This window comes from Scyliorhinus canicula, chromosome 16 (genome assembly GCF_902713615.1).
Source record: "Scyliorhinus canicula chromosome 16, sScyCan1.1, whole genome shotgun sequence".
NCBI classification, from domain to species: domain Eukaryota; kingdom Metazoa; phylum Chordata; class Chondrichthyes; order Carcharhiniformes; family Scyliorhinidae; genus Scyliorhinus; species Scyliorhinus canicula.
This window is the reverse complement of record NC_052161.1, coordinates 80982950-81008228: the sequence shown is the minus strand read 5'-3', so window position 1 is coordinate 81008228 and position 25279 is coordinate 80982950. Positions and strand designations below refer to the sequence as shown.

Genomic DNA, 25279 nt, shown 5'->3' with positions numbered 1-25279 from the left:
ATTGCCTCCTTGTTCTCTAATGGGCCCTACTCTTTCCCCTTAATATATTTATAGCTTATTTTAGTGCTCTCTCTAATCTTATTCACAAGTCCTTTATCATGCCCCCTTTTTGCTCTTCTAATTGCTTTTTTAAGTTTCCTCTTGCACTTCCTATATTCTTCTAGGGTCACAGTTGAATTTCCCCTTTGGACTTGCTAAAAGCCTTTCTCTTCCCCCTTATCCAGTCCTAGATTCTTCTAAACATCCAGTGTAGCCTGAACTTACTGTTCCTGCATTTCCCCCCATAGGGAACATGTTGGACCTGCACTCTCCCCTTTTTGTTAGAAGGTAGAGGTTTGTAATGTGCTGACGAGGGACCTTGGTGAATTCCTGCAGGGCTTCTTGTAGACTGTGCACACTGCTGCCACTACGCATTGGTGGTTGGTGGAGCGAATGTTGAAGATGGTGGATCGGGTGCCAATCAAGCGGACTCCTTTGTCCTGGATGTTGTCGAATGTCAAGTATTGTCGGTACAACACTCATCCAGGCACGAGGAGAGTTTCCATCATACTCCTGACTTGTCACAAACCGCGCTGATGTTATCTGCGAGGGTGTCCCAACTTGGAACACCGGTTCATGGGGGTGTATAGTTTTATTTTTTGAATGGTGTGAGGAGTCAAGTGAAACCCAGTGAGAATACACAGCCCAGTTACTGTGTAACAATTATTTATTAAAGACTTATTTATTAAATTAAAGAAAAGACAAATACATACAAACAGGATTATACTTTGCAAAAGCAATTTAGTAAATGAATTACTAAACAAACACAGTTTATGTAGAACACCCACCCCTGTTACAAAATATATCTATGATTCCTGAACTCCTTAAGACTTTCCCTTTCCCCCACACAACATTCAAATGAAATGGATCAAAGTCAAAACCAGCTTATAGTCACCACACAATACAGGAAGGATAATCCAGTCTGGGAAATATCTTTTCCTGGTCTGGTGTAGATATTTAAATGTCTTTACAAAGGTTTTCTGCAGTATCTAGGCTCTAAGACTTGGAGGCTGTTAGATGTAAAAATTGGCCCCCTCAGCTGTTGAATGTAAACTGCCCTCCCTGCTTCTGACAGTTCTGGCAGAAATACCATTGTTCCCCTTTGATTCTGCATTCTGTGTATTTGGCACTCTATCCCTCTCACATTCCTTGACTCTAGAAATTGGCATGTGTATACTTCACTGATCGCCCGATTGTCAAGGCAAGCTGTTTCTACGAATAGACAATTCGCACCTAATCCTATTACTGGGAAAGGGGCACCTCATCCTGCCTTTTAAATACTGGGTTACTGCTGTTGCTAGGCAGATTTCTACCTGTTGCTGGGCAGATCGCATTCTGTTATAGAACATAGAACAGTGCAGCACAGAACAGGCCCTTCGGCCCTCGATGTTGTGCCGAGCAATGATCACCCTACTCAAACCCACGTATCCACCCTATACCCGTAACCCAACAACCCCCCCCCTTAACCTTACTTTTTAGGACACTACAGGCAATTTAGCATGGCCAATCCACCTAACCCGCACATCTTTGGACTGTGGGAGGAAACCGGAGCACCCGGAGGAAACCCACGCACACACGGGGAGGACGTGCAGACTCCACACAGACAGTGACCCAGCCGGGAATCGAACCTGGGACCCTGGAGCTCTGAAGCATTTATGCTAACCACCATGCTACCGTGCTGCCCTCCTTATGTCTTGTTAAATTTGTGTTACTGCTGTTACTTGGCAAATTAATGACTCTTGTACCTTAACAATGATGGACAGGCTTTGAGGAGTCAGGAGGTGAGTTACCCACTGCAGAATTCCAAGCTTCTATCTTGCTTCTGTTATCACAATATTAATTGTAACCCCCTGGATGCTGATAATAGGGGATTCAGCAGTGGTAGTAACCATTGAATGCTGAGGGGAAATTATACAATTTTTCTCCTGTTGCAGGTTGAATCATTGAATGGTTGCACCACAGTCGGAACCATTCTGCCCATCATGTCCACGCTGGCTGCCTGCTCAAGCAACACAGCTAGTTCCACTCCCTTTACCCATAGCCATACAAATTTTTATCCTCGGATAATTACCCAATATTTCTCTTGAAAGCCATGATTAAATCTGCCTCCTTTTCAGGGTGTGCATTTGATCGTAATCACTCGCTGCATAAAAAGATTTTTCTCGTATTATCTCCGGTTCTTTTGCCAATTCCATAAATTGGTGACCTCTGGTCCTTCCACCAAAAGGGACAATTTCCCTCTGTCGTAGGCTGTTGGAGCTCAATCATCTCAGTCCCGGCACATCACTGCACAAGGTCCTCTGGGTAGTGTCAAAGAGCAAAGAACAAAGAAAAGTACAGCACAGGAACTGGCCCTTCGGCCCTCCAACCCCATGCCGACCAGGCTGCCCGACTAAACTAAAATCTTCTGCATTTCCTGGTTCCGGATCCCCCTATTCCCATCCTATTCATGTATTTATCAAGATGACCCGTTAAATGTCACTATCGTCCCTGCTTCCACCACCACCTCCGGCAGCGAGATCCAGGCACCCACTACCCTCTGTATAAAAAAAAAACTTGCCTCATACATCTCTAGGTCCAACCATCAATGACCTTCCATCATAAGGTTAGAAATAGGGATGTTTGTTGTAGAGTGTTCAGGACCAACCACAGCAGATGAGGGGAGTGCAAGGAGCAGGGGTGAGAGTGGAGGTGGAGCAGAGGGAGTGAACAGGAGAGTGATCGGGAGCAAGGGAAGCGAGGGGCAAGGGAGCAGAGCAGAAGGGGATACAAATGTTGGACTGTCACATTTAATAGGGACCTATAGTCTGAAGTTGCTGCATTTCATTAAGACATTGGAATATGTAATGGTGCAGCAGAGCTAAACGATAGCTTTCAGGGTGAATGTTTAGGGAACGACACCAGCCTCATCTGAGCTCTGCTGGATAAACGGGCTCTTAACGTGGCTTCAACTACACTGCCCACAACTACAGTGCCCAATGATGAGAATTATTCCAGTTTAATCTCACTTCCCCCAAACCTCCTCACCAGGCACTGGCTCGTGCCGGGATACAATTTCTGGACCCAGTCATCCAGGATGTCAAGAAGTAAGAAAGCAGGATTTTCAACTGGGAAGAGTGGAGATTGGTTCCACTCTCATTTGCTATCTGTATTTACACCCTTTGGTGGGAATCGCTGGATAACAGTTAGAACTGGCTTTTTAAATGGTCCTCTTTACTACCTTGTTACCCCAGCGGTGCCAAGGTTAATGGTACATCTGAGTCAGTCAGCAGAGATGGGGGTAGAGCTTTTCAGATGAATTGGAATTTGGAGGAGCTGGGCAGAAAGGTTGGGAACGAAGCAGACTTGGGGAAGGGAGGTGGGGCCTGCAGAGTGAGCAAAAAGTTTACTTTTTAAATTACTCCGGGAGACGAGATGGAGGGAAGGGGGGGAAAACTAGTACAGGTTTAGAGATAGGAGAGCCATTGGAGGAGCAACAACTGAGAAAGAGAGCAAATGTGAACAGGTACAAAAAAATTTCAGAGTAACTTGTCTGGCTTGCCTTGAGTTGATGAGCTGGTCTGTTTTCTTTCCTCCTGTTACCTGGTCACTGAACTCACTGGTCAGTGTGAAGTGTCACCATTTTACAATGAGAGGGCCACAGAGGTCAAGTAAGGGTGGTATCAGGGAAACGGCAACTGTTCCCTGAACAATGGGCACTCGCCTGGAAATGGTGATGACCAACTGGTCATCTGAAGGTTGGGAAATGTTCACTTGCTTGTAAAATGTGACCCCAATTTACTGCTAAATCTCATTAATGTAATAACAGAGCAACCAGGAGTCAGCAATTACTTTGGTGTGATACCAAAATCTAAGACATTGATACCTCCTTATCTGGGTTGTCAGGATGACCATCATCAACATTAAATTCCAGTTTGTTTAAGTTTCCAAGTTTCTGCGACCCAGGAGCTTTTTTTCACTAAATTAGGAAAATTTCAATTGACTGGGAGCCAGCTTTAATGCCAGATGGTTATTGTTGATGGTGAGCTTCACATTCCACCGACTGACACACTTAATGCTCCCTGTAAGTGTAAAATGCAAACCTGCCTTTCACTTTCCTTTATTTATTCTATGTTCCAGAACTGTTTAGTGATAAGAGTAACACACATGAGTTTGTGAACCTGGTGAAGGAGCTGGCCTTGCCTGGAGAACTGACACAGAGCCGAACCTATGAGTTTGAATTCATGCAGGTGGAAAAGCCATATGAGTCGTATATAGGGGCCAATGTCAGACTGAGGTAATTATTTTCAGCACAGCTTAACTGTTTTTGATTTGATTCTTTGCAGCCACCCCTCCACTCCAGACAATTCCATTGCCCAATCTGTGATGAGCTCCCTACACTGTGCGTTTTGCAGGATGAGACTAACTGATCTCTTGAGGAGGCACCAGTACTGAACTCCATCCTCCCTTGCCCAGTTCCAGCTCAGAGCTGGATGATGATCAATAGGAAAACTGACAAATGTTTTCTCCTTTCGCATCTGACCTATCTTTCTCCAACCTCCCTTATCATTGATTTCCATTGTACCAATGCCTGGGTTGAGATCTTGCAACACCAGGTTAAAGTCCAACAGGTTTGTTTGGAATCACTAGCTTTCGGAGCGCAGCTCCTTCATCGGGTGAGTGAAGAGGTGGGTTCCACAATTACATTTGTAGACAAACTCAATGATGCAATATGATACTTTGAATGCGAGTCTTTGCAGGTAATTAAGTCTTTACAGGTCCAGATGGAGCGTATGGAGAGAAGGATAATCACAGGTTAAAGAGATGTGAATTGTCTCAAGCCAGCACAGTTGGTAGGATTTTGCAAGTCTAGGCCAGATGGTGGGGGGTGAATGTAATGAGACATGAATCCAATATCCCGGTTGAGGCCGTACTCATGGCTATCAGTTTCTCCTCAACGATTCTGCATTGTTGCACGTCCTGAAGGCCGCCTTGGAGAACGCTTACCAGTAGATCAAGGGCTGAATGCCCTTGACTGCTGAAGTGTTCCCCGACTGGAAGGGAACATTCCTCCTGGTGATTTTTGCGCGATGTCCGTTCATCCGTTGTAGCAGCATCTGCATGGTATCGCCGATGTACCATGCCTCAGGACATCCTTTCCTGCAGCGTATGAGGTAGACAATGTTGTCCAAATCGCACGAGGATGTACCGTATACCTGGTGGGTGGTGTTCTTGCATGTAATGGTCGTATCCATGTCGATGATCTGGCACATCTTGCAGATGCGGTGTATATAAATGATTTGGAAGAAAATGTAGCTGGTCTGATTAGTAAGTTCGCAGACAACACAAAAATTGGTGGAGTTGCGGATAGCGAAGAGGATTGACAGAGGATACAGCAGGATATAAACTGGTTGGAGTCTTGGGCGGAGAAATGGCAGATGGAGTTTAAGCGGACAAGTGTGAGGTAATGCACTTTGGAAGGCCCAATGCATGTAGGAATTAAACAATAAATGGTAGAACTCTTGCAAGTGCTGACAGGCAGAGAGATCTGGGCGTGAATGTCCACTGATCACTGAAAGTAGCAATGCATGTGGATAAGGTGGTCAAGAAGGCATACGGCATGCTGGCCTTCAACGGTGGGGGCATTGAATATAAAAATTGGCAAGTCGTGTTGCAGCTGTACAGGACCATAGTTCAGCCTTATTTGGAATATTGTGTATAATTCTGTTCACCATACTACCAGAAGGATGTGGATGCTTTGGAGAGGGTACAGAAGCGGTTTTCTAGGATGCTGCCTGGTATGGAGGGCATTAGCTGTGAGGAGAGGTTAGTTAAACTCGGTCTGTTGTCACTGGAACGACGGAGGTTGAGAGGCGACCTGATAGAAGTCCACGTATCCACCCTATACCCGTAACCCAACAACCCCCCCCTTAACCTTACTTTTTAGGACACTACGGGCAATTTAGCATGGCCAATCCACCTAACCCGCACATCTTTGGACTGTGGGAGGAAACCGGAGCACCCGGAGGAAACCCACGCACACACGGGGAGGACATGCAGACTCCGCACAGACAGTGACCCAGCCGGGAATCGAACCTGGGACCCTGGAGCTGTGAAGCATTTATGCTAACCACCATGCTACCGTGCTGCCCATTTAAGGGTCATCTAGACAAATACATGAATAGGGTGGGAATGGAAGGAACTCAGTAAGTGCACACGGTTTTAGTTTAGGCAGGTACCATGGTCGGTGCAGGCGTGGAAGGCTGAAGGGCCTGTTCCTGTGTTGTATTGTTCTTTGTTGGTGCTTCTGAAAATGCATGGACCACTCTGGAGGGACCTCCAGTATAACACTGCGAGTCGCCCGCATAGTGGTGGCCGGCTGCATCCTCCACAACGTTGCGCAGCAGATGGACGACATGCTGGAGGAGGAAGATGAATTCCAGGCTTTGTCTGACCAGGAGGATGCTGGGGGAGGGGGAGTCAAGACATGGGCCTGGAGGCATCTGAGCAGGCATGGGAGGCTGCACAATATGTGCACGAGGGTGAACGCGCACGGAATGCTCGGATCACCTCCAGGTTCATCGACCTCGGATGAACTGACCAGGGACACAGACACCACTGTCTGGTGTTGCCCATGGCACTGTCCACCTCTGCCACCTGTGTCCAGGCCCAGTAAATGGCGCTGACCACCTCTGCCACTCCTTCCCCGCCCTGGGTAGAGGGTCACCCACCTCTCCTCCACGGTGTCCAGCACAGTCGAGTTTGCAGTCTGTGAAATGGGGTGCCGCTCTCCTCGTTGCCATCTTGTTGGCTGGGATGATGTGTGGGGGGGCAGTGGAGTATGTATATGCAGCTACAGCTTGACAGCCTCCCTCCTGAGTGTAAATCGCAAGTCAGTGAATCCAGCATCATTTGTCATTGGAATCAATTGTGTTCCAACATGTTTCGCCAGTGCGAACCCTTAACAGTTGTGGACCTGGACCTGGACCAATTCAACGAGTCCTGTCTCAGTGTCAACGCTTAGTTTCAGGATCGGAGAATTCTGCCACCTGTGTTTACACACTGCCTTTAAAGCAGTGTAATAACAACAAAGAACAGCAAAGGAACAGGCCCTTCGGCCCTCCAAGCCTGCGCCGACCATGATGTCTTTCTAACCTAAAACCTTCTTGCACTCCCAGGGTCCGTATTCCCCTATTCATGTATTTGTCAAGGTGCCTCTTAAAAACATCACTATCGTCCCTGCTTCCACCACTTCCACGCGGCAGCGTGGCAGAGGTCTGCATATCCTCTGGGAGTGTGGCGATCATAATTGTACGCAATATTCCAAGTGCGGCCTAATTAAGGTTCTTTATTCTGCAGCATGACGTGCCAATTTTTATATAACACGCCCTGGCAATGTCTCGAGACACATTGCAATAGCTTCATCAAACACAATTTTTATTTTTTATCTTTTATTTTTCCAATTAATGGCAAATTTAGCGTAGCCAATCCACCTACCCTGCACATTTTGTGTTCTGACAAATAAGAGGAGAACTCCACATGGGCAGTAATCCGGGGCCGGGATCAAACTCGTGTCCTCAGAAGTGCTAACCACTGTGCTGCCCCATCAAACACGTTTTAACAGTGAGCTACATAAGGAGATATCACTGGAGATGACCTGTAGGGAGAGGGAGTGGTTTTGAAAGGAAATGATAGAACTTGGGTCTTGGCAGTGGACGGCACACTGCAAGTGGTGGAATGATTAAAATCAGGGGAGTTTAAGAGATGAGAATTGGTGAAGTATAGATGTTACAGCCGGTTGTTGGGCGAGAGGAAATTCCAGAGATAGGGAGGGATGAGGCCAAGGAAGGATGAGAATTTTACAATTGAGTTGCCCTTCCAAAAAAACCAAAACAAACATGATGGCAGAATGATCTCCTGTGGTGTAACCATTCTCTGAGTTGCTGTTTAACCAGAAGCCAGTGTGGGTCAGTGAGCACAGAGGTGCTGCATCATTGGGACTTAATCTGAACGAGGACATGGGCAGCAGAATTTTGGATGACTTCCAAGTTTATGGAGAGTAGAATGTAGAAGGCTAGGAATGCATTGGATTCATCGTGTATTTGTTTCAGCAGCGGACGAGCGAAGGTAGGGGGAATCCGGTAAATGGAGGTGAAAATAAATGGTCCTACGTATGGCCCTAGGTATGGTTTCGAGGTCATAAATGACACACTGTTGAGACTTCCGGTGTGCATCATGCAGTGAGTGTGCACACAGAGGCAGCTCCTGCCTAAGGTTGCAGAAAATAGCTCTTTTTTGGGCAGCACGGGTTGGAATTTCGATGAAAAGGCGTGGGTGAAGGTTCAAGGAGTATTTTCCCCCAGGAATAGGATGTTTCTTGGTTATCAGACCCTCAGAAACAGTGCAAGATTTGTCTGAACAGCAGCAAACGAAAGCCTCTGCAACCATGCAAGCGGGGGAAGGGCCAGCTTATAGGTCTCAAGCTGACCTGAGGGCCTTTATGAAAGCTGAATTCTAGCAGCAGAGGGAAGCACTGTGAAGAGATCTCACCAAGGCCATTGAAGAAGCGGAGACGGACTTCCGGTAGCGGTGATGCGGAGCTAAGACGCACGTTCAGTGGCTCCCACTATTTTCGGACTTTGGGGCTCTTTTAAGAGCTCGTAGTGGTGCTGTTTGGACTTTTCCCCGTGTGGGAACACTCCTTCTCAGATTCTCCACCGGTGGATGGCCTGGACTAGGAGTGGAGCGGTCAGAAAATCGGCTTTGTAGTTGCGGCTAAGCTGCACCGCAGCTCCTGCTACTTAAGGACTTTTGGGCCGATTTGAGGGCCTCAAACGGCGCTGTCTCGACGAATCCCGGTGGGGGAAGGTGTCTAGAGGAGCATTCCCCATAATTTATGGTGCTCACCCGGAGTGGGGCAAAGGAAAAAGCTGCAGCAGCTCCCCAAGAAAAGCGGGGGAAGAAAGACAAAATGGCGGCTGGCGGAACACCCGAGGACTGGTGGAAGTGGGCGCAGGAGCAGCAGGCCTCTCTTCTGCGCTGTTTTGCGGAGCTGAAGGCTGAGTTGCTGGACTCCCTGAATGCGACTACCAACAAGCTGCTTGGGGCTCAGGCGGCTCAGGAGGTGTCCATTCGGGAGTTGCAGCAGCAGGCCGCTGAGCGGGAGGAGGAGGCCGTGGTCCTCGTGGGGAAAGTGGAGTTGCACGAGGCACTTCACAAAAAGTGGCAAGACCGCTTGGAGGAGCTGGACGTTCGCACGAGGCGAAAGAATTTGAGGATCCTGGGCCTGGCGGAGGGGCTGGAAGGGTCGGATCTCCCGTCGTACGTGACCACGATGTTGAGCTCGTTGATGGGAGCGGGGTCCTTCCATTTGCCCCTGGAGCTTGAGGGAGCTCACAGAGTGCTGGCCAGGAGGCCTAAGGCAAATGAACCCCCGCGGGCGGTGCTGGTGCGGTTCCATCGATTTAGTGACCGGGAGTGTGTGCTGCGCTGGGCCAAGAAAGAGAGGAGCAGCAAGTGGGAGAATTCGGTAGTGCGAATCTACCAGGACTGGAGTGCGGAGGTGGCAAAGCGGCGGGCTGGGTTCAACCGGACGAAGGCGGTGCTGCATGCCAAGCAGGTCAGATTTGGAATGCTGCAGCCTGCGCGTCAGTGGGTGACATATAAGGGACACACTATGGCCGTTGCTGTTTTTGCTGTTGCTGTTCTTCAATTTTGACACGTGTTTTTTTTATGCTGGTTTTCTTTTTGCTCTGTTTCCGGGTGGGTTTGTCTGTTGGGTGTGGGGTATGTGGGGAACGTTGGGGGCATGTGCTTATATGTTCTCTTCTGTACGGGGCTGGGGGTTGGGGTGAAATGGATTTTGAGGAGCTGCGTCAGAAGGGTGGGGTGTGGCAGTGTGAAAGCGCGGGCTTTCCTCTGGTTGTCCGCGCTGCGGGGCGGGGGGGCGGAGCTGGAGGTGGGGGCGTGGCCTCTACTGGTTTTCTTTCCCACGCTGAAGCGGTGCCAAGGAGGTGTGGCAAGAGGGAGATGACCCCATGCCGGGAGGAGATGGGTTTTGGCAGGAGCTGCCGGGTCAGCAGAAGTCAGCTGACTCACGGAAGTACCATGGAGGGTGCGTCGCGGCTAGGAGGGGTCCTAGCCTGGGGGGGTGGGGGGGGGATACCGGGTTGCTGCTGGAATGGCCAGGAAGGAGCTGGCGTGGGCTGGGGGAGTAGAGGAGAGGCGTTATCGCCATGGGGAACGAGTTAGGCGTGGCGAGCTGTCGATAAGCTATGGCTAGCCGGCGGGGGAGAGGGGCAGGTTGCCCTCTGATCCGGCTGATTACCTGGAACGTGAGGGGGCTGAATGGGCCGGTTAAGAGAACTAGGGTAATTTCTCATCTGAAGGGGCTGAAGGCGGACGTGGCTATGCTCCAGGAGACCCACTTGAAGGTGGCGGACCAAGTTCGTCTGAGGAAGGGGTGGGTGGGGCAGGTTTTTCACTCGGGATTGGACGCGAAGAACCGGGGGGTGGCGATTCTGGTGGGGAAGAGGGTGGCGTTCGAGGCGGCTGAGGTGGTGTCGGACAAGGAGGGCAGATATATTATGGTGAAGGGTAGGCTGCAGGGAGAGAAGGTGGTGCTGGTTAATGTATATGCCCCGAATTGGGATGATGCCGGCCTCATGAGGCGCTTGTTGGGCCGCATTCCGGACCTGGAGGCGGGGGGCCTGATCATGGGGGGAGACTTTAACACAGTGCTGGATCCCCCACTGGACCAGTCCAGTTCAAGGACAGGTAGGAGACCGGCGGCGGCCAAAGTGCTGAGGGGGTTTATGGACCAGATGGGAGGGGTGGATCCCTGGAGGTTTGGGAGGCCGAGAGCGTGGGAGTATTCCTTTTTCTCCCATGTCCATAGGGTCTATTCCCGAATAGATTTTTTCATCCTGAGCAGGGGATTGATCCCGAAGGTGCAGGATGCAGAGTATTCGGCCATAGCAATTTCAGACCATGCTCCGCACTGGGTTGATCTGGAGATGGGGGAGGCGCGGGACCAGCGCCCGCTCTGGCGCCTGGATGTGGGGCTGCCGGCTGATGAGGTGGTGTGTAGGAGGGTCCGGGGAAGTATTGAGGGGTATCTTGATACCAACGACACGGTGGGGATGGTCTGGGAGGCTCTGAAAGCAGTGATCCGGGGGGAGCTGATCTCCATCCGGGCCCATAGGGAAAGGAGGGAGAGGAAGGAGAGGGAGAGACTGGTGGAGGAGCTCCTGGATGTGGACAGGAGATACGCGAAGGCACCGGAGGAGGGGTTGCTGGGGGAACGGCGTAGTTTGCAGGCCAAATTTGACTTGTTGACCACCAGAAAGGCGGAGACACAGTGGAGGAGGTCGCAGGGCATGGTATATGAGTGTGGGGAGAAGGCGAGCAGGATGTTGGCGCATCAGCTCCGCAGGCGAGATGCGGCTAGGGAAATTGGTGGAGTGACGGATAGGGGTGGGAATGTAGTGCAGAAGGGGACAGAAGTAAATGGGGTCTTTAGGGACTTCTACGAGGAACTGTACCGGTCAGAACCTCCGATGGGGAGAGGGGGGATGGAGAGCTTCATGACCAGGCTATGGTTCCCAAGGGTTCAAGAGGAGCTGGTAGAGGGTCTGGGGGCGCCGATAGAGTTGGAGGAGCTAGTCAGGGGGATTGGACAAATGCAGTCAGGTAAGGCGCCGGGGCCGGACGGGTTCCCGGTGGAATTTTATAAAAAGTATGCGGATCTGGTGGGCCCCCTGTTGGTGCGAGCCTTCAATGAGGCATGGGAGGGGGGGGCTTTGCCCCCGACGATGTCGCGGGCACTGATCTCTCTGATCCTAAAGCGGGATAAGGACCCCTTGCAGTGTGGATCATGCAGGCTTATCTCGCTCCTCGATGTTGACGCTAAGTTGCTGGCGAAGATCCTGGCCACCAGGATAGAGGACTGTGTGCCAGGGGTGATACACGAGGATCAGACAGGATTTGTCAAGGGACGGCAGCTCAACACGAATGTACGGAGACTGCTAAATGTTATTATGATGCCGGCAGTGGAGGGGGAGGGCGGAGATAGTGGTGGCGCTGGATGCGGAGAAAGCGTTTGATAGAGTTGAGTGGGGGTACCTGTGGGAGGTGCTGGAGCGGTTCGGATTCGGGGAGGGATTCATCAAATGGGTGAGGCTGCTCTACGCGGCTCCGATGGCAAGTGTAGTTAGCAATGGAAGGAGATCAGAGTACTTTAGGCTCTACCGTAGGACCAGGCAGGGGTGCCCCCTGTCCCCCTTGCTCTTTGCACTGGCGATTGAACCTTTGGCTATGGCGTTGAGGGAGTCAGGGAGATGGAGGTGTCTGGTGCGGGGTGGGGAGGAATTTGGGCTCCCCCCCGGGGAACATGTTCAGGTATCTGCAGGTAAAGGCATTTGCTAGGCGGCAGGTGGAGGGATTCCCTTCGCTTCCCGCGAGGGGGGTGAGCGACAGGGTGCTTTCGGGGGTCTGGGTCGGAGAGGGGAAGATATCTGATATCTACAAGGTTATGCAGGAGGCGGAGGAGGCGTCAGTAGAGGAGTTGAAAGCTAAGTGGGCGGGGGAACTGGGGGAACAGATCGAAGACGGGACATGGGCTGATGCCCTGGAGAGGGTTAATTCTTCCTCCTCGTGTGCGCGGCTTAGCCTCATCCAATTCAAGGTGCTGCACCGGGCCCACATGACTGGGACGAGGATGAGTAGGTTCTTTGGGGGTGAAGACAGGTGTGTCAGGTGCTCGGGGAGTCCAGCGAACCATGCCCATATGTTCTGGGCATGCCCGGCACTGGAGGAGTTCTGGAAGGGGGTGGCGAGGACGGTGTCGAGGGTGGTGGGATCCAGGGCCAAGCCAGGATGGGGACTCGTGATTTTTGGTGTTGGGGTGGAGTCAGGAGTGCAGGAGGCGAAAGAGGCCGGTGTGCTGGCCTTTGCGTCCCTAGTAGCCCGGCGAAGGATCTTGCTACAATGGAAGGATGTGAGGCCCCCAAGCGTGGAGACCTGGATCAATGACATGGCGGGTTTCATTAAGCTAGAGAAGATCAAATTCGCCCTGAGAGGGTCGGTACAAGGGTTCTTTAGGCGGTGGCAACCTTTTCTCGACTTTCTGGCTCAACGATAGGGTACGAGGACAGTAGCAGCAGCAACCCGGGGGGGTGGGGGGGGAAGGGGGAGGGAAAAGGGGGAAGGGGGAGGGAAAAGGGGGAAGGGGGAGGGAAAAGGGGGAGGGAAGAGGGAGAAGGGGGGGGAGGGAGAAGGGGGAGGGAAAAGGGGGGGAAGGGGGAGGGAGAAGGGGAGGGAAAAGGGGGGGGAAGGGGGGAGGGAGAAGGGGGAGGGAAAAGGGGGGGAAGGGGGAGGGAAAAGGGGGGGAAGGGAGAGGGAAAAAGGGGGGGAGAAGGGGAGGGAAAAGGGGGGGGAAGGGGGGGGAGGGGGAGGGAAAAGGGGGGGAGGGGGAGGGAAAAAGGGGGGGAGGGAAAAGGGGGGAAAGGGGGAGGGAAAAGGGGGGGAAGGGGGAGGGAAAAGGGGGGGAAGGGGGAGGGAAAAGGGGGGAAGGGGGAGGGAAAAAGGGGGGGAAGGGGGAGGGAAAAGGGGGGGGGAAGGGGGAGGGGGGGAATTGGGGAGGGGGGGGGGAGGGGGAGGGGGGGGGGGAAGGGGGGAAGGGGGGGAGGGGGGGGAGGGAAAAGGGGGAAAGGGGGAGGGAAAAAGGGGGGGAAGGGGGAGGGAAAAGGGGGGGAAGGGGGAGGGAAAGGGGGGGGGAAGGGGGAGGGGGGGAAGGGGGAGGGGGAGGGAGGGGGGAGGGAAAAGGGGGGAAGGGGGGAGGGAAAGGGGGGGAGGGGGAAAAGGGGGGGAGGGGGAAAAGGGGGGAAGGGGAGAAAAGGGGGGGGAGGGGGGGAAGGGGGAGGGAAAAGGGGGAGGGAAAAGGGGGGGAAGGGGGGAGGAACAAGGGGGGAGGAAAAGGGGGGGGAAGGGGGGAGGGCAAAAGGGGGGAGGGAAAAGGGGGGAAGGGGGGAGGGAAAAAATGGGGGGAGGGAAAAGGGGGGGCGGAAGGGGGGAGGGAAAAGGGGGAGGGAAAAGGGGGGGAAGGGGGGGAGGGAAAAGGGGGGGAAGGGGGGAGGGAAAAGGGGGGGGAAGGGGGGGGGAAAAGGGGGGGAGGGGGGGGAAGGGGGAGGGAAAAGGGGGGAGGGGAGGGAAAAGGGGGGGAGGGGGGAAGGGGGAGGGAAAAGGGGGGAGGGAAAGGGGGGAAGGGGGAGGGAAAAGGGGGGGAGGGAAAAGGGGGGAAGGGGGGGAGGGAAAAGGGGGGGAAGGGGGAGGGAAAAGGGGGGGAAGGGGGGAGGGAAAAGGGGGGGGAGGGGGGGAAGGGGGAGGGAAAAGGGGGGAGGGAAAGGGGGGGGGGGGGGGGAGGGGGGAGGGAAAGGGGGGGGAGGGAAAAGGGGGGGAGGGGGGAGGGAAAAGGGGGGGGGAGGGGGGAGGGAAAAGGGGGGGAGGGGGGAGGGAAAAGGTGGGGAGGGGGGAGGGAAAAGGGGGGGAGGGGGGGAAAGGGGGGGGAGGGAAAGGGGGGGAGGGGGGAGGGAAAAGGGGGGGGGGAGGGGGGAGGGAAAAGGGGGGGAGGGGGGAGGGAAAAGGGGGGGGGGAGGGGGGAGGGAAAAGGGGGGGAGGGGGGAGGGAAAAGGGGGGGAGGGGGGGAAGGAAAAGGGGGGGAGGGGGGGAAGGAAAAGGGGGGGAGGGGGGGAAGGAAAAGGGGGGAGGGGGAAGGGGGGAGGGAAAAGGGGGGGAAGGGGAGGGAAAAGGGGGGGAAGGGGAGGGAAAAGGGGGGGAGGGGGGGAAGGGGGGAGGGAAAAGGGGGGGAGGGAAAGGGGGGGAGGGGGGAAGGAAAAGGGGGGGAGGGGGGGAAGGGGGAGGGAAAAGGGGGTGGGGGGGGAGGGAAAAGGGGGGAGGGGGGGAAGGGGGAGGGAAAAGGGGGGAAGGGGGGGAGGGAAAAGGGGGGGAGGGAAAAGGGGGGGGAAGGGGGGAGGGAAAAGGGGGGGAGGGAAAAGGGGGGGAAGGGGGGAGGGAAAAGAAGGGGGGCGGCGGACGATGACCATGTTTGTTTATTTGATTAAAATTAATTTTTAAGTTCTTCTGTTGTTCATTGGGGTTGGGGGGGTGGGGGATGGGATACATGAGTCGATACGGTCTGGGGTTGATACAGTTATTATGGGTTATTTTGTTGCATTTCATTGTTTGTCGTTACGTTTTATATTTTCTGTAAAAAATTCCAATAAAAATTATATTTAAAAAAAATAAATAAATGACACACTGTTTGCAAATAGTCTGGTGCAACCGAAGACACTTTCAACAGAGAGGGGCATTGATTTGGCAGCTCGGGAACAACTGAAGACTGTGACTTCAGTCTGCCCAATTTTGTTCCTTTATTCTCTCGTGGGATATGGGAAGGTCATTGGCAAGGCCCATCCCCAATTGCCCATAAACTAATTGGCTTACCCCATGGAGAGCACATGTAGTGCAGACTGGATAAGGATAACAGATATGCTTCCTGAAAATACATTGTGACCAGATGGCTTTTTACAACGATCCACAGTGGTCACTATTACTGAGACTAGGTTTTCAATTCCAGATTATTTATTAAATTAAAATTCCACAGTTGCCATTATGAGACTTAAACTCATCTCCACAGAACGTCAGCCTGGTTTCTGAATTACTAACCCATGTCTCCAGAACTTCAGCCTGGTCTCTGGACTACTAACTCATGTCCACAGAACATCAGCCTGGTGTCTGAAAATGAAATGAAATGAAATGAAAATCGCTTATTGTCACGAGTAGGCTTCAAATTAAGTTACTATGAAAAGCCCCTAGTCGCCACATTCCGGCGCCTGTTCGGGGAGGCTGGTACGGGAATTGAACCGTGCTGCTGGCCTGCCTTGGTCTGTTTTCAAAGCCAGCGATTTAGCCCTGTGCTAAACCGGCCCCAGTAAGGGTCTCTGCCTTCACCACCCTTTCAGACAGTGTGAGTTCCAGACTCCCACCACCCTCTGGGTGATAATGTTTTTCCTCATATCCCCTCTAAACCTCCTGCCCTTACCTTAAATCTATACCCCCTGGTCATTGATTTCTCCACCAAGGGGAACTGTTTGTTCCTGTCTACTCTCTCTATGCCCCTCATAATTTTATACATCTTAATCATTTCAAAATTAAAAATTCCAAAAGCTGCAGTTAATGCAGAGGAACTTGGTGCAATAACCATCACTTGGGAGAAGGTATTGAATAAACCAATGGGATTAAAGGCAGATAAGTCTCTGCGATCTGAAGGCCTGCACTTAGGGTATCCCTTAGAATCCCAACAGTGCAGAAGGAGGCTATTCAGCCCATCGAGTCTTCACCAACTCTCTGAAAGAGCATCCTACCCAGGCCCACTCCCCCACACTATTCTCGTAACCCCACCTAACCTGCACATCCCTGGACTGTGGGAGGAAACCAGAGCACCACCCGGACAAAATCTACGCAAACACGGGGAGAACATGCAAACTCCACACAGATAGTCACACAAGGCCGGAATTGAACCCGAGACCCTGACACTGTGAGGCTGCAGTGCTTTTTTAAAAAGATCTTTTTATTGATTTTTCAAAAATTAGATACATAGCCATTCATTTTCATTTACTGTACAATACAGAAAGATTTGTCCTTTCCTTCCCTTAAATTTTTCTACATAGTCTGTCGCCATCCCACTCAGCGTGTAGTCGTCCCTGCCTTTCACCAGCCTGCCCCTCCTTGCCTCCCTTTTCTCCCCCGTCGGCTTCGGCTGTGTCACTCCTGTGGCTGGGGGTGGGGGTATTGCTCCCCCCCTCGTCTTCCTTTCCTTTTCCTTGCTCTTTTCTTTTTTAACTTTCCAGTTTCCCAATCTACTCATTCAAGGTGAAAACAAGTGAGGGAGAGCTAGGGAATAGGGCCAGTATGGCTCTGAGAAAGAGCAGACAGGGAGATGTTGCTGAAAACAGCGGGACTGGTGGCCTGAAGTGCATATGTTTTAATGCAAGAAGTATTACGGGTAAGGCAGATGAACCTAGAGCTTGGATTAGTACTTGGAACTATGATGTTGTTGACATTACAGGGACCTGGTTGAGGGAAGTACAGATTGGCAGCTAAACTTTCCAGGATTTAGATGTTTCAGGCGTTACTAACCCATGTCTCCAGAACTTCAGCCTGGTCTCTGGACTACTAACTCATGTCCACAGAACATCAGCCTGGTGTCTGAAAATGAAATGAAATGAAATGAAAATCGCTTATTGTCACGAGTAGGCTTCAATTAAGTTACTGTGAAAAGCCCCTAGTCGCCACATTACGGCGCCTGTTCGGGGAGGCTGTTACGGGAATCGAACCGTGCTGCTGGCCTGCCATAGTCTGCTTTCAAAGCCAGCGATTTAGCCCTGTGTGCTAACCCACGTCTCCAGGACGTCAGCCTAGTCTCTGGATTACTAAATCATGCTTCCAGAACCTTAGCCTGGTCTCTGGATTACTAACCCATGTCTCCAGGACGTCAGCCTAGTCTCTGGATTACTAAATCATGCTTCCAGAACCTTAGCCTGGTCTCTGGATTACTAACCCATGTCTCCAGGACGTCAGCCTGGTGTCTGAATTACTAACCCATGTCTCCAAAACCTTAGCCTGGTCACTGGATTACTAGTCCAGTCACTTTACCCATATTCTTCCATTTAGATCTTAAGAAATTTCTACTCCATCCAATACAGGATGTTGGACTAGCTGTGTAATACTGCGAGAACAGGAAGAGAAAAGTATTGCAAGTGATTCTCTGTCTGCAATTATAGATGAGGATGGAGCCAGGTTTTAGCAGTCCCACCGAGCTGGGCTGTAATGGGGGGAGACTTTGGAGGAAGATTGTGTGGGGTCAGTTATGGCAAAGGCTGGAGGCAGGTTGAGAAGGATTAGGAGGGAATGTTTGCTCTTGAACCAGTGACGCATGATGTCATTTGTAACTTTGAGATTAAAGAGTTTGGTAATGTGTCAGATGGAAACCTAATTGGAAAGATTTGAATGTGGGAGTTCAGAGAAATAGGGACTGGTTTAGCTCACTCAGCTAAATCGCTGGCTTTTAAAGCAGGCCAGCAGCACGGTTCGATTCCCGTACCAGCCTCCCTGGACAGGCGCCGGAATGTGGCGACTAGGGGCTTTTCACAGTAACTTCATTGAAGCCTACTCGTGACAATAAGTGATTTTCATTTCAAACAACAGCACATTCCAGGATTTACAAACCTTTCTTGTTTTTCTGAATGAGATTAATTCAGCATCAAATGCAACAAGGATTGGGGTTATGGGCCAAGGCCACTTCACACAAAGCCCTCGAAAGTTTGATCACTTTCTCGTGATGCTGGTGAGACTGAATTTATTATCCAGTCTGGACAGAGACGGAGGTAAGATTTAAGGTGGGGATGTGAAGAAAAACCTTTTCACCCAGAGAGTAGTGGGAGTCTAGAACTCTCAGACTGAAAGAGTCGTGGAGGCAGAAACCTTCATAACATTCAAAAAATATTTAGATGTACACTTGCAAGCCCAAGGCATACAAGACATGGACCCAGTGCTGGAAATAGGATTAGATTGGATTAGATTAGTTAGGTGAACAATGTGCCGAAGTGCCTTTTCTGTGCTGTAGATTTCTGTGCTGTAGATCACTAGGTTGCTTCTTGATTGCTGAGGTCTTGTGGTGATGGTGCCTCCAAAATTATGACAATTCCACAATAGTGTCTGTGGCAATGACTGGTGCCTTTATCATATTGGGTTGGTTATTTCATCTGGCTGGACAGCTAGTTTGTTTCTCTTACTGGCTGAGGTTATTCATGAAGGATCCGCATTCTCATCTTTGCCCCTCGTCTGAGGTGTGATGAACCTCCAGTTAAATCACCACCAGTCAGCTCTCCTCCTCAAAGGGGAAAGCAGCCGGTGGTCATCTGGGATTATGGTGACTTAATTTCACCTTCATAATGTGCAGTTTATAATCAGCTGTGACTCAGTGGGTCGCACTCGCACCTGAATCAGAAGGTTATGGGTTTACGAATTAGCACCAAATCCTAACCTAACACTCAACACAGTGCTGATGGTGTGCTGCATTGCTGGATGTGCTGATTTTAGATGAGACATTAAGTAGAGACTGCATCAGGCATGTGTAAAATATCTTGTGGTACTATTTGAAAAAGAGCCTGAGGAGTTCCCTCCGATGTCCTGATGAATATCTCTCAACAGACTTCTCCAAAACACGTGATCTGGTCATTTATCTCATTGTTATTTGTGGAATCTTGCTCTGTGCATTTGACTACTGCTGTTTCTAGATTAGTGCTAGGGGCTTGGACGGGGCAGAGTTTGTAAGTAGCATCCAGGAGGGCTTCTTAAAACAATATGTAGATAGTTCAACTAGGGAAGGGGCTGTTCTGGACTTGGAATTGGGGAATGAGCCCGGCCAGGTGGCAGAGGTTTCAGTCGGGGAGCATTTCGGGAACAGTGACCACAATTCAGTAAGTTTTTTAAAGTGCTGATGGACAAGGATAAGAGTGGTTCTCGGGTGAAAGTGCTAAATTGGGGGAAGGCTAATTATAACAATATTAGGCGGTAAATCAACGTTTGACATGTGGGAGGCTTTCAAGTGTCAGTTGAAAGGAATCCAGGATATTGTCGGCCTCGTCAAAAAGAAAAAGGAGGCATTTATCAGGGCTAGAAAGCTGGGAACAGACGAAGCCTGTGTGGAATATAAGGAAAGTAAGTCAAGAGGTCTAAAAGGGGTCATGAAAAGCCATTGGCAAAAAGGGTTAAGGAAAATCCCAAGGCTTTTTACACGTACATAAAAAGCAAGCGGGTAGCCAGGGAAAGGGTTGGCCCACTGAAGGACAGGGGAGGGAATCTATTGTGGAGTCAGAGGAAATGGGCGAGGTACTAAATGAATACTTTGCATCAGTATTCAGGGCAGCAGGGTAGCATGGTGGTTAGCATAAATGCTTCACAGCTCCAGGGTCCCAGGTTCGATTCCCGGCTGGGTCACTGTCTGTGTGGAGTCTGCACGTCCTCCCCCTGTGTGCGTGGGTTTCCTCCGGGTGCTCCGGTTTCCTCCCACAGTCCAAAGATGTGCGGGTTAGGTGGATTGGCCATGATAAATTGCCCGTAGTGTCCTAATAAAAGTAAGGTTAAGGGGGGGGTTGTTGGTTTACGGGTATAGGGTGGATACGTGGGTTTGAGTAGGGTGATCATGGCTCGGCACAACATTGAGGGCCGAAGGGCCTGTTCTGTGCTGTACTGTTCTATTCACCATAGAGAAGGAATTGGTGGATGTTGAGTCTGGTGAAGGGTGTGTAGATAGCCTGGGTCACATTGAGATCCAAAAAGACAAGGTGTTGAGCGTCTTGAAAAATATTAAGGTAGATAAGTCCCCAGGGCCTGATGGGATCTACCCCAGAATACTGAAGGAGGCTAGAGAGGAAATTGTTGAGGCCTTGGCAGAAATCTTTGGATCCTCACTGTCTTCAGGTGATGTTCCGGAGGACTGGAGCATAGCCAATGTTGCTCCTTTGTTTAAGAAGGGTAACAAGGATAATCCAGGGAACGACAGGCCGTGTGAGCCTTATGTCAGTGGTAGGGAAATTACTGGAGAGAATTCTTTGAGACAGGATCTACTCCCATTTGGAAGCAAGTGGACGTTTTTACAAGAGGCAGCACGGTTTAATGAAGGGGAGGTCATGTCTCACTAACTTGATAAGAGTTTTTCGAGGAGGTCACAAAGGTGATTGATGCAGAACTGACTATGTCATAGATGGCAGAGAGTAGAAGATACAGTGCAGAAGGAGGCCATTAGGCCCATCGAGTCTGCACCGACCCACTTAAGCCCTCACTTCCACCCTATCCCCATAACCCAATAACCCCTCCGAACCTCTTTGGTTACTCAGGGCAATTTATTACGGCCAATCCACCTAACCTGCACGTCTTTGGACTGTGGGAGGAAACTAGAGTACACTGAGGAAACCCATGCAGACGTGGGGAGAACATGCAAACTCCACACAGACAGTGAACCAGCGGAGAATCGAACCTGGGACCCTAGCGCTGTGAAGCCACAGTGCTATCCACTTGTGCTGCCCCTGTGCTACCGTGCTGCCACATGGTAGCAATGGAAGGGTGCTTTGCTGATTGGAGGGCTGTGACTAGTGGTGTTCTGCAGGGTTCCATGCTGGGACCTTTGCTGTTCGTAGTATATATAAATGATTTTGAGGAAAATGTAACTGGTCTGATTAGTAGGTTTGCGGACGATACAAAGGTTGGTGGAATTGCGGATAGCGATGAGGACTATCCGAGGATACATCAGGATTTAGATCATTTGGAGACTTGGGCGGAGAGATAGCAGATGGAGTTTAATCCGGACTAATGTGAGGTAATGCATTTTGGAAGGTCTAATTCAGGTAGGGGTTTACAGTGAATGCTAGAACCCTCAAGAGTATTGAAAGTCAGAGAGATCTTGGTGTACAGGTCCACAGGTGACTGAAAGGGGCAACACAGGTGGAAAAGGTAGTCAAGAAGGCATATGGCATGCTTGCCTTCATTAGCCAGGGCATTGAGCATAATAATTGGCAAGTCATGTAGCAACTGTATAGAACCTTAGTTAGGCCACACTTGGAGTATAGTGTTTAATTCTGGTCGCCACACTACCAGAAGGATGTGGAGACTTTGGAGAGGGTGCGGAAGAGATTTACCAGGATGTTGCCTGGTATGGAGGGCATTAGCTATGAGGAGAGGTTGAATAAACTTAGTTTGTTCTCACTGGTACGAAGGAGGTTGAGCGGCGACCTGATAAAGGTCTACAAAATTATGAGGGGCATAGACAGAGTGTATAGTCAGAGACTTTTTTCCCAGGGTAGAGGGGTCAATTACTCGGGGGCATAGGTTTAAGGTGCGAGGGGCAAGGTTTAGAGGGGATGTACGAGGCAAGTCTTTTTTTATAGGGAGGGTAATGGGTACCTGCAACTCGCTGCCGGAGGAGGTGATGGAAGCAGGGACAATAGTGATGTTTAAGGGGCATCTTGACAAATACATGAATAGGATACGGACCCCAGAATTGTAGCAGATTTTAGTTTAAATGCGCAGCATGGTTGGTGCAGGCTTGGAGGGCCGAAGGGCCTGTTCATGTGCTGTACTTTTCTTTGTTCTTTGTTCTTTAGAGCAGTGGCAATATTTCAAAAATATGTCATTGGCTGTCAAGCTGTCGTCTTTAGCCCAGTATAACAGTTGACATCGCTTTAATCCTAAATTTGAAGAGGCCGGGACAGGAATTGAACCTGCGCTGCTGCCATTGTTCTGCATTACAAGCCAGCTGTTTAGCCCACTGTGCTAAATCAGCCCCTTGAAGTAATTAAACCACACATTAGAATGGACCATGCAAAGGAGGGGCCTTTGTTTGAATTCGGCTTGGTTGGTTCATCTTACCACTTTAACCTGGTGTTGTAAGACTTCTTACCATCTTCATCACTAAGAAGTCTTACAACACCAGGTTAAAGTCCAACAGGTTTGTTTCAAACACGAGCTTTCGGAGCACTGCTCCTTCCACAGGTGAATGGATTCACCTGAGGAAGGAGCAGTGCTCCGAAAGCTCGTGTTTGAAACAAACCTGTTGGACTTTAACCTGGTGTTGTAAGACTTCTTACTGTGCTCACCCCAGTCCAACGCCGGCATCTCCACATCACATCTTCATCAGGGCAACAGTCTTCCTGGTTGGAAAACAACCGCCAATTGTCCGGCTTCTTTTGAACCACTGACCCCCTACCCTGATCATGTGTATGCATTAAAGAAATGCTTGGTCGTAATGCTCTCCTCTATCAAACACCCAACAGCACTTAATGTTGAAACTCGAAGGTGGGAAACAGGATGAAGTCTGTGGCCTGATTATGGGACTGAGTTCATACATTGAACACCAGCAGTGGGAAATTTGAAGTGGCCTGAGATTTACAGCTGTTAGTGTTGGCATTGCTTTTTTCATTGTTTCCAACTGGCGCTGGAAAGTCCCATCCTGTTTGTTAATGAGATTCTGGGGTTTTCAGCTTTATTTTGACAAGATTTCTGGGATTCCACTTCACTCGTAAGCCCATGTTCTAATTTATTGCATTGATTTCCCTCCAGGTATTTCCTGAAAGTGACAATAGTGCGGAGCTTGAGTGATCTGGTGAAGGAATATGATCTAATTGTGCACCAGCTTGCTACATATCCAGACGTTAACAACTCCATCAAAATGGAAGTGGGAATTGAAGATTGCTTACACATAGAGTTTGAATACAACAAGTCTAAGTGAGTCATTGCAGTTCTGGGACACTTGCACGTGCCAGCATTTTGTTTTGATTCTTTACGACTTTTATTTTAAAAAAATAATCTTTATTATTGTCACAAGCAGGCTTACATTAACACTGCAGTGAAGTTGCTGTGAAAATCCCCAATTCACCACACTCTGGCACTTGTCCTTGGAACGAGTGGCTCTTATCTCTGAGTCAGAAGGTTCTGGGTTCAAATCCCATTCCAGAGCTTGAACACAAAAAGTAACTCTGCCGAAGGTGTCATCTTTCAGATCAAATGTTAAAGTGTCTGCCTCCTCATATAGTTCTCCCATGGTACTATTTTGAAGACTAACAGGGGAGTTATGTCCAGTTCCAGACAATATTTATTCCTCAATCAAGATAATAGAAACAGGCTATCTGGTCTTTGCTGAGCATCAATTATTGGCTGTCCTGTTTCCAACATTATAACTGTAACTATACAGCACTGGAGTGCTGCCTTAGGCTGCATTAGAGTGCTGAAGTGGGAGTTCGGTGACTGAGGGAGTTTGATGAGGAGGGAGCAAGGTGCTCCTTTCATTTCCTACATTTCCTCAGAGAGTGTGAGGGGAGCCAGGAGTTTACAAAGAGTGCAGCTGACTGGGAGCCGAGTGGGAGGGCAGAGTTCCACCTTGATCACAGGGCAGAATCTCAGCTACGTACTGTAAGATAAGAATTGTTTTTTCTAGGAGGCAGGAAGCTATATTTGAATTGTTATGGGCCAGGGTTTAGAGAATCCCAAAGTGTATCATGGAGTTCACCTGACCCACAACTTTTAATAGATTGTGGTATGGGAAGCACACGCCCACTCTACAGGTGTGGTACAGCAGAAATGGAAAAGTATTTTTTAAAGCAAAACAATGTTTATTCTATGAACTCAAGTTAACCTTTTTAAAACATACAGTGAACCATCAATGAACTCAGCAACCATCAATTCAGATACAACCCCCAAAGAATACAACACTAAGTAATATGAGACTCAGTAATCCTTAATAACTTCCCAAACAACATCCAGAAGACAAAAGAAACACCTTTCAACAGAAGCACATTAGGTTTACATCGACTACTGAGAACATTTATAATTCTGAATTCACCAAATGATCAAGCGATAATCTTTTGATGGCAGAGAGAATAGCAGTACACCTGCTTGGTCTGGCTTCAGCTGCAACACTGAAAACGAAACCAAAAACACACCCTGCAGCAAACAGCCTAAAACGAAAGTAAAAAGCTGACAGACAGCCCAGCTCCACTCACTCTCTGACATCACTGCAGTAGTAAACACCCATTTCTTAAAGGTACTCTCACTACAGATATTTATATACACACCCATTTATGAATACCCACTTAAAGGTACTCTCACATGACAGTATTATTCAGCAGAATCACAATTTTAGAGGGTTCACTTGAGAGAGCAGCAGCAGTATTTTTATTTTTTAAGGGATTTACGGGTGTTTAATCGCTAATTTTTTTTCCCTTTTAAACCTCTTGGGGAATTCAGATCAGAGGAGATGGAAGTTAAGGCAGTTTCATGCTCCTCCTGTAGGATGTGGGCGGTAAGAGACACCATTAATGTCCCCACTGACTACACCTGTGGGAAGTGCACCCAACTCTAGCTCCTCCTCTGAGACCGCGTTATGGAATTGGAGCTGAATAAACTTTGGATCATCCGGAAGGCAGAGTGGGTGATAGAGAGGAGTTACAGAGAGGTAGCCACGCCCAAGGTTCAAGAGCTGATAACCATTTTCTATGGTCTTGATTGAGGAATAAATATTGGCCTGAACTGGACATAACTCCCCTGCTTGTCTTCAAAATAGTGCCATGGGAGAACTATGTGAGGAGGCAAACAGGGCCTCAATTTAATATTTGATCTGAAAGATGACAACTTTCGGCAGAGTCACTGG

The 25279-nt window shown here is 50.0% G+C and overlaps 1 protein-coding gene across 6 annotated transcripts in view; it reads left to right on the top strand.

The window, feature by feature from the left end:
* Positions 1-25279, top strand: part of vps26a (VPS26, retromer complex component A) — a 102910-nt gene that overhangs the window by 52727 nt on the left and 24904 nt on the right. For 5 of the 6 annotated variants that reach the window (XM_038821939.1, XM_038821934.1, XM_038821936.1 and 2 more), the window contains exons 4-5: positions 4159-4315; positions 23194-23358. In XM_038821939.1, the coding sequence (XP_038677867.1) occupies positions 4159-4315; positions 23194-23358 (322 nt within the window). The remainder of the gene's footprint in view (positions 1-4158; positions 4316-23193; positions 23359-25279) is intronic. The other variant, XM_038821940.1, reaches the window with a different exon arrangement.